Below are 9218 nucleotides of genomic sequence, written 5' to 3'. Positions count from 1 at the left end.
AAAATCGCGTAAATTCTCACAAATATACGTAAGTTGTGATTTCTTAAATTTTTATAAGGTAATTTATATATGTTTGTGAAAACTTAAATTTTTTTACAAAGTATCTTATATATATTTGTGAGAATTAAAGCAAATATATATGATATGCACTTGCACATAGTATGCACTTGCGAATTGCTCATAAGTAAGTGATAGATCCATTATTTAAAGAGGCCAACCACCAAAAGAAGTTCTGAATTCTCAATTTCTCATTACTGGACTCGGGCCTAGCAACAGTTGGGTGATGCAATGCATGTGGACTATTGGCTTGTACCCTTGGGCCTGCTTTTAAGTTCTTAACAAAAATTTATTCCAACAATGATTTGTGCTTCATATGAGCAACTGGAAATTTTATTTACTTAAATAATAATAATAATAATCGCCATAAAAATCTTAAAATTAAAAATTGCATTGAAACATGCAACGACATGTGAATTTGTATATATAGTTTCGAGTGTTATATGTTGCATAATGCAACTTTTTTTTCTTTTTATTTCTTTCTTACCGATTGTAAAAAACAATAAAAAAATTTCAAATTGTCGTACTTTTTATTCAACAAATTTTTTTTGTAAAAAAAAAAGTACACAACTTATAAAATGTGGTAGATTAGAATTTACAGAAGAATTGTGCGACCCACAAACAAAACCAACCGAATGTGTATGGGTTGGGTTGATTCAAATTTAACATTTTTTGAAAGAGACTCGGTTTTATATTGGGTTCAACTAACGAAATAGTTTGGGTACGAGTCCAAGTAATCCAAATCAACCCAAATCCTAACCCTCTAGTCCAGTGGATGAATATTATCATAGTCAAGAAAGAAATCACTAATGCTGACAAGAAAAAAAGAAAATAAAAAAAATTGATCCTAAGCACTAGTGCCTTCAAGGACTAAAGCAAGAAAGGTATATGAGATTATTTATCTCAATATACTTCATAAAGGAAAATATATGAGTAAATTACATTTTTTTTTCTCTTTATATTTGGCCACTTTCTCATTTTGACAGCTGATTTTTTTTTTCTTTTCATTTTGCCTTTTATATTTCAATTTTTTTTTTATTTTACTCTTAAAACTAACTTATATTCAAAATTAGATATAAACTATCATAAAAACTTTCACATAATATAAAATATATTATTATATTAAAATTTAAGTTTATGTAAAAGATGCGAGTTATATAAAATAAAATATTTTTATATCACGTGACTGTCAATGTATTATTTTTTTATTTAATTTTTAACATAAATTAGTTTTATGAGTAAATTGAGAAAAATTTAAAACATAAATGGCTAAAATGAAAAAAAAAGAATCTTAAGGGCCAAAATGATAAAATAGCCAAATATAAAATGATCAAAATATAATTTACCCATATATATAAGATTATGAATTTTGCTAATATATGCGTTGGACACATGTTAAAAAATTTAAAACACTACATAAAAATACTTATAATAAAAAATATCTAGTTTTTTAATTTTTTTTTATAATATGTGCCCTATAAAAATACATTTTAATCACATCCTAAGTTTATATATTAGAAAAACAATAATACAAATTACTCTATTTTCTTTTTATTTGTTCTTTTTTACCCAAACAAAAAATTTTAATTGGCAACAGACCTTTTGTTTTTTGTTTTTGTTTTTTAGACCACAAACAAATAACATTTGGGTGTTTCGAAGAAACAACATGCTAGTAGACACATGTTATTCATGAACACAACAATATATAAACGTTAAAAAACAAATAATTCGCAGTTTTGGGTCATTGTGTAAATATTAATTTCTCTTTTCTGACAAAATTTCTGATTATTTGCTCATAAGGGTCGGCTAAATTTTCACTTTTTTACTTTTCAACCCCTAAATTTCGAGTTATTTTCAACACACGGGTCAATATATACGTAACAGATCGTCACATTCGACATTTGTTCTTCTTTGCCGTTTCAGTTGAGCAACCTAGGGTTTTGAAAAGCTTTTTTTGTCTCTCTGTGCCCAAAGATCCTCTCTCTCTCTCTGTCTCTCTCTCGATCGGAATTACCTGAAGAATGCTGGTGAAAATTGTTGACACATTGATGAATTAGGTATTAATTATGCGATTTTGAATGCGTTATCATTGAATTTTTCATCGGAATATGATCTTTGGTGTCACAGTTTCAGGTGTTGAATGGTGAAAGGTAATCTCTTTGATGCCATTAAGCTTTTAGATCCTTTCCTTGTGCTGTTTCTGTAAATTTAGTTTCTGAGGAAATTTAGGGAATATGGGTTGAAGATTTTAGTTGTCTTTGTGCTGCATATTTTTTTGGTGGGTTTTTGTGTTTTACTTGGTATTTCTGGTCTTCGTGGCCAATGGGTTGTAGTGATATTTGGGTTTTATGAAGAATTGAAGTGTTTGTTTGGAGTTTTAAAGGATGAAGAGATCAAAAAATGAACTTCCTGGTGCAAGGAGGTTCAAACTGTCACATTTGTTGTTGGTTATAGCTGCAGTGTACTTGATTTTTATATCCTTCAAGTTTCCCCAATTTTTGGAGATTACTTCAGTGTTGAGTGGTGATGATACTTATGTGGGTATGGATGGAGGCTCAGTCGGGGACGCAATAAAAGGAGACTTGAGCAAACCATTTTTTAGTACTGCTTATAAGGATACATTTCACAGGAGATTAGAAGATAATGAAAACCAAAATGCGCCTTTGATGATACGGGAGGAACCATTAGAAGAGACGAAAGGAGAATCGCAGCCAATAAAGCCTCTTCAGCATCGTTATGGTCGAATAACCGGTGAAATTATGAAGCGGAGGAATAAGACTATTGGTTTGTCGGTATTGGAAATAATGGCAGATGAGGCTTGGACGTTAGGCTTGAAGGCATGGGGAGAAGTGGAAAATTTTGATGATGAAAATGATCTAAGCCAGAGTTCTATACTTGAGGGAAAGCCCGAGTCTTGTCCATCATGGTTATCGTTGAGTGGGAAAGAATTAGCTAGGGGAGACAGTATTATGTTTCTTCCTTGTGGGCTGGCAGCAGGTTCTTCTATCACAGTGGTGGGAACACCCCATTATGCACATCATGAGTATGTGCAGAAAGCTCAAAGATTGAAGAAGGGGGATATGAGGAGGGGGGATACGAAGGGGGTTGTCTTGGTCCCAGTTTCACAATTTATGGTTGAATTGCAAGGGCTTAAGTCAGTGGTTGGGGAGGACCCACCAAAGATTCTGCATCTGAATCCTCGATTGCGAGGAGATTGGAGCCAACAACCAGTCATTGAGCACAATACCTGCTATAGAATGCAATGGGGCACAGCTCAAAGATGTGATGGTTTACCATCCAAGAACGAAGATGACATGCTCGGTAAGGGTTCTATTCTATTTGTTGTTTTTGGTTTTCCTTTTCCTTTATATGTTCATTCATCCCCTCACCTCCTCCGAACATTTGCCGCCTCTGAACATTTGCAAGTTCTGAGAATTCTATTGAAAATTAAAAAAGTTATAAGAACATATTGCAAGAGGAGAAATAGGAAGAAAATCACATATTGATCTTCTAATGACCAGGAGAATTTATAAGATTTTGAATTTCAGAGTGGCGTAACCATTAGGTTACCAACAGACATAGTTTAAATTGCATGGATTTTTCTTGAGGCTTGGTGGGAGTAGTAGTTTAGATCAAATGGATGTTGCATATCCATTGGGATTATATTTTCTTGAAACTCATGTCTTCAACTTCAATTTTTTATTTTTTTATTTTTTTGTATTGTTTCACGCAGTAATTTTTGCCTTAAATGAGTGTATGGGTTATATGGGACATTTGTCAGACGCATGATTATTTGATGAAGTTCAAAATAGTATCAAAAACTTTTATAGAATGGAGCCAAATTGCCTTATTCCTGTTAAAATGAAGAAGAGCAATGGATTTTAAATTTATACAGTATAGGATATTAGAATAATATTTGCCCATTAATCCAAAAGTATGAGGTTGTAATATGAGTTCAAACTATAGAAACAACAAATACTTTTTAATAAACTTGGATTTGGGTGTGTTTGACTTCCATCTAACTTTCCCCAAGTGGACTTGAAACTGATTTTAGACACAAACTGATTTTAGACACAAAGTAATAGAATAAAAATGAAAAAGAGACAAAGACTCATGACATAGCTTCTTACAATTAATTTGTGCATTGTTCCCAATTTGGCGTTCAATTGTCAAAAAGTCAGAAGACCAGCTTGCTTGTTTTCTGTAGTCATTATCTGGAAATGTCCTGTACTGATAAGGTTTAGAATTTGGATTGGACTCTTGTTTTCTTCTTTTTCTTGTTGTAAATTTTCAGGATCATCTTAAGTGAAGTATTGTTCAGATATGTGCATGAGTGATTAAGAAGTGGACCTGTGTTTCAGAAAGGGTTTTGGCGCTTTAGTTGCTTGTCTGACTTGGGGTCTTTTACAACAACTGGATTTAAACAGGGCCACATTTTGAGTTTTTTTGCATGAAGTTCTTGTAGACTATTGCCCCAAATATTTAGTTAGGTGATAATAAGTTATTTAACCTGGGTGACTTGTTGCACAATCGTAAAGTGTTGGTGCTTTTCCTATCATGTATTTTTTCCTATGATGCATCAGTTCATTCTGCGTTATGCTTATTGAGTAACTAAATTCCTAACTAAATTCCTAATATCTAATCTTTGACAGTTGATGGACATGTGAGATGTGAAAAATGGATGCGGAACGATATTGTAGATTCAAAAGAGTCCAAGACAACTTCATGGTTTAAGCGATTCATAGGTCGTTCACAGAAGCCAGAAGTGACCTGGCCATTTGCTTTTGTCGAGGGTAGATTGTTTGTCCTGACCGTGCGTGCTGGTGTTGATGGATACCATCTTATTGTTGGGGGTCGACACGTGACTTCATTTCCATATCGAATGGTACGCTACTTGAGATCTGGAAGTATTTTTATGAGCTTTACTCATTACAAATCTTTTGACTCTGTCAAATCTAACAGGTATATGATTGCCTTGAGGGTGATCATTGGATGTTTGGGGTACAAATGCCCTGTTGGATAGTAAAATGACTGGAACCATCTATGCTATGTATATACTTATTTAGAATGGTTTGAGCCACGTGAAATTAATGGGAAAGGAAGAGTATTTATATATGGCATTTCTACATTATCTATTCAGTGATAAACTGATAATCTTCATAGTGTGTTCCCCCTTCCAGGAAATAAGATTTTCATATGTGTGCATTGTTGGATGGTTTTATATCTAGGTGGCATGGATGTTAAATGATATGAACATGTCAACATGACAATTTTTAAATATAAAAAATAAAAATCATACGACATGGCAGGGTCACAACAAGAAATAAATTAATATTATATGTATATATGCATGAAAAGAACTATTTATATTTTTTGTATTACAAATATGTTTATATTTTATTATATCGAGATAGTAAGAAATAATTTCTCTACATTCCACATATTGGAAAAGAGTTGTCATCAGAAGTCCTAATATTTACATACGAAAGTTCTAATCATAAACAAATTGGAAATTTTGGTTTTTAGAATTCTGAAAATGTCTGAAGGATGAGAGATCAATAGATATAAATTCACATTATTTTTATTTGATTATTGGATTCCAAGCTATTTTCTTCGAACTTTGCAATGTGTTTCATGTGTGTCTAAACAATTGACCCATGCTTCCACCAATTGTCTGATGCATTTTTTATTCTAATTTTTTTTGGAAAGTAATAAGACACATTTGGATGTTTGTCTGATGTGTGGGGAGGTCTGATATGTGTCTGTCACAGACATGGTGCCTTCTTAGAAGTGTCAGTGTTCTTTTTTAGAGTTTTATCAACATTCTTCCCATGGATAGACTTTCTCACTTCCTTGCCTTTCGTGTTTATGATTGCCTTATGAATTGCTGTGGACCTGTGTTTGGAGTATTGCTTTTATAGCTACAAGTTTCATGATGCCATAGCCTCTTTTTCAGCTGTATGATAAATAATTATTCTGGTTGTTTTCGTGTTGACCTGGAGATTATGGAGTATCGCTTATAGACATATTTTGTATATTCAATATCTTTTGTTCAATCGTACAATACATCATTGGTTTACTATCTATTGTCTCTTATATAAACATGGAAATGTTTTTTGTGATAATATATTTATTTTTTATTCAGGGGTTTACACTTGAAGATGCAACAGGATTGGCGATTAAAGGTGATGTGGATGTTCATTCGATTTATGCTACCTCTCTCCCAGCCTCTCATCCGAGCTTCTCACCCCAAAGAGTGTTAGAAATGTCTCCACAGTGGAAAGCTCTTCCATTGCCCAAAAATCCTGTTCGACTTTTTGTTGGGGTCCTTTCTGCAACCAATCACTTCGCAGAACGCATGGCAGTTAGAAAAACATGGATGCAATCTTCAGCCATCAAGTCCTCAAATGTTGTTGTTCGTTTCTTTGTTGCATTGGTAAGGTTCCCATGTCTTTTTTTTTTCCGGTTAAGAAGAGTTGCATAAATATTTTCTTGTAAATGTGAAGAAGGCTAAAACACTTGAGGCAATAATTTTGAAGATCAAGTTTTCGTCAAAGTGCACAAAATAGCTCTTGTTATTTTTCAGTAGAAACCAACTGACCTGCATCTTTTAACCTAAGCTGATTTAATTAGATTAACTCTTAAGTTATTTAAACATAATATAAATAGACAGGAATTGTATAGTAATCAACCACATAGAGACAACAATATAACGTGGAAAATCCGTACTCGGGAAAGAAAACCCCAGACGCAACACTAGTGTACCAAGATTAAGTCCAAAGCTGCTTGTTCTGCTGCCATTTCTTTTAATAAAACCACTTATATATATATATTGTATATTATATATTCTAAGTTTCTACTCATTTGAAATATCAACCTGCAGAATCCGAGGAAGGAGGTGAATGCAGTTCTAAAGAAAGAAGCTGCTTACTTTGGTGATATTGTTATTATACCATTTATGGACCGCTACGAGCTTGTGGTTCTGAAAACTATTGCCATCTGTGACTATGGGGTAAGTTTACTTTCATCTTCTAGCTTTCTTCAATTCTCCCAGAGTAGTTTATTTTCTAGATTGGTTCCGATGTTGGTGCTGTACTCTATCCTCTTTCACAACCCAAGCATTCACCATGCAGATTCAAAATGTGTCGGCTGCTTACATAATGAAATGTGATGATGATACATTTGCTAGGGTGGACACTGTCTTGAAAGAAATTGAAGGCGTCTCTCCTAAACGTTCCCTCTATATGGGCAATCTCAACCTCTTGCATCGGCCCCTTAGAAGTGGGAAATGGGCAGTGACTTACGAGGTATGAAATCTTCAAACGCATATATATATCATGCAATCGTGAACATTCAGCTATGGTTCACTGAAATGATTTACAGCAATACAACGATGCATCTTAAACTACATTATATGGGAAAAATAATGCATATAAGATTTTGTTTGCCTTCCATTTAGGGGTTAAGCAGTTTGGTTAGGTTTGGTCACGATTGAACAGAAATTTAATACCAAACCAATCCTTTTGGCTTTTGTTAGTTGAGGAACCAAAACTGAATATATTATGTTTGGTTTTACCAGTTTTTCAATTTAATGTAAATGAGGAATTTACCGGAGGTTTTGAGGATTTTATAAAAATTTATAGATGGGGAATAAATGAAGAGAGAGGGTGGGAACTGCACTATATAAATGTCTCCCTCCCTAACTTTCATTGTAAATGTAGAATTACTTATCTCCTAATACTAAAAAATTTAGAATATTAAAAATATTTAAATATAATGTTACAGTTGGTTCGGTCAGTGTTGGTGTAAAATTTTTCAAAACCGGAACAGACTGTGCCTTAAGAAAAACTGAGCGAAAACCAAAATTTCAGACGGTCAATTCTGTCCTACCAATTTTTCTTACAACCCTACTTACATTTCAGATGGTTGATTTGTTTGATATAACAGGAGTGGCCAGAATCAGTATACCCACCTTACGCCAATGGTCCTGGTTACATAATATCGAGTGATATTGCTAAATTCGTTGTCTCTCAACACGTCAATCGACGCCTACGGGTTAGTAACGCCATATACTTTATCCATTTATAATTTTTGGTGGAGGATTGTAACATTTGTTTCTTCTTTATGGCAGTTGTTCAAGATGGAGGATGTGAGTATGGGAATGTGGGTCGAGCAGTTCAACAGCTCCACGCCTGTCCAGTACTCCCACAACTGGAAATTCTGTCAGTATGGTTGTATGGAGGATTATTTCACTGCACATTACCAATCCCCGAGACAGATGATTTGCCTGTGGGACAATTTGGCTAGGGGTCGAGCTCATTGCTGTAACTTCCGATGACAGAAACAGAAGCCGTAATTCTGGGATAACCTTAACCTGTTGCACCGTTTTGATTTGCTCAAAATTTCACCAATTGTTGATTTGTACCCACAGCCAGTGTTTGAAGATGCGAATCGGGTTGCAGTTTTTTCGAGTCATGGAGGGGGATTGAGGGTCCTTACCTTAATCCTTTGAAGTTGTACAATTAAAAATGTATATGATTCATTCAACACATTTGTGAAGCAAGGAAAGCATTTTCACTTGCAGTTGTTGAATACTTTAACAAGGTGTGAAAAGGGCTAGGGTTTAAAATACTAGTGCATTATCAATGAATGGAAGTGAGATAGCTTCTCTCCCAGTTTTTGTTTGCATGTATTCTATTTTTCACTATACTCATTGAAAAACTACCATGAATTGGAAAATTTATGGTTGTGGATATTCACTTTTGGATCCTCTTATTTCAAAGTGAGGGTGGAAGTAGGTTGGCTTTTTAGTTTTTTTTGACTATTTTAGTCTGGGTTAAAAAGTCTGGTCTGTGAAGAGCTTTTGATTTTTTTGACTTTTTTGTGAGAGTAAAGATTTAATGATTATGGATTGGATGCGATGTTTTGTCTTATTAGGTTAAAAAGTTTATTTTATTTTTTATGGTTAAAATAGTCAAAAAAATCTGACTTTTGGCTTTCCATACGAAGCCTCAGTGTCTATGCTACATTTTTTAATTTTTTTTTTTTTTAGCTTAAGATGTATGCTACATTGACATGTGTTATTTTTTTCCCCTTTTGTTAAGTGGCTTTTAATTTAATAAGTCTTTAAGGGCCAACTCATATCAGTGGGTGCTCAATTT

The 9218-nt window shown here is 33.8% G+C and overlaps 1 protein-coding gene across 1 annotated transcript; it reads left to right on the top strand.

Annotated features, from left to right (window-relative positions):
• The first annotated feature begins 1939 nt into the window (after positions 1–1939).
• Positions 1940–8810, top strand: LOC114297444 (Galactosyltransferase family protein). Its single transcript, XM_028241875.2, has 7 exons — positions 1940–3378; positions 4710–4942; positions 6203–6493; positions 6941–7069; positions 7191–7364; positions 8005–8112; positions 8189–8810. The coding sequence occupies exons 1-7, from the start codon at positions 2442–2444 to the stop codon at positions 8393–8395; spliced, it is 2079 nt and encodes a 692-aa protein (XP_028097676.2). The 5' UTR covers positions 1940–2441; the 3' UTR covers positions 8396–8810.
• Positions 8811–9218: the final 408 nt, after the last annotated feature.

Source organism: Camellia sinensis, chromosome 9 (genome assembly GCF_055761805.1).
Source record: "Camellia sinensis isolate YWXY chromosome 9, ASM5576180v1, whole genome shotgun sequence".
In the NCBI taxonomy this organism is placed as follows: Eukaryota; Viridiplantae; Streptophyta; class Magnoliopsida; order Ericales; family Theaceae; genus Camellia; species Camellia sinensis.
The sequence above is the reverse complement of the archived record's forward strand: the minus strand, read 5'-3'. Positions and strand labels throughout refer to the sequence as shown.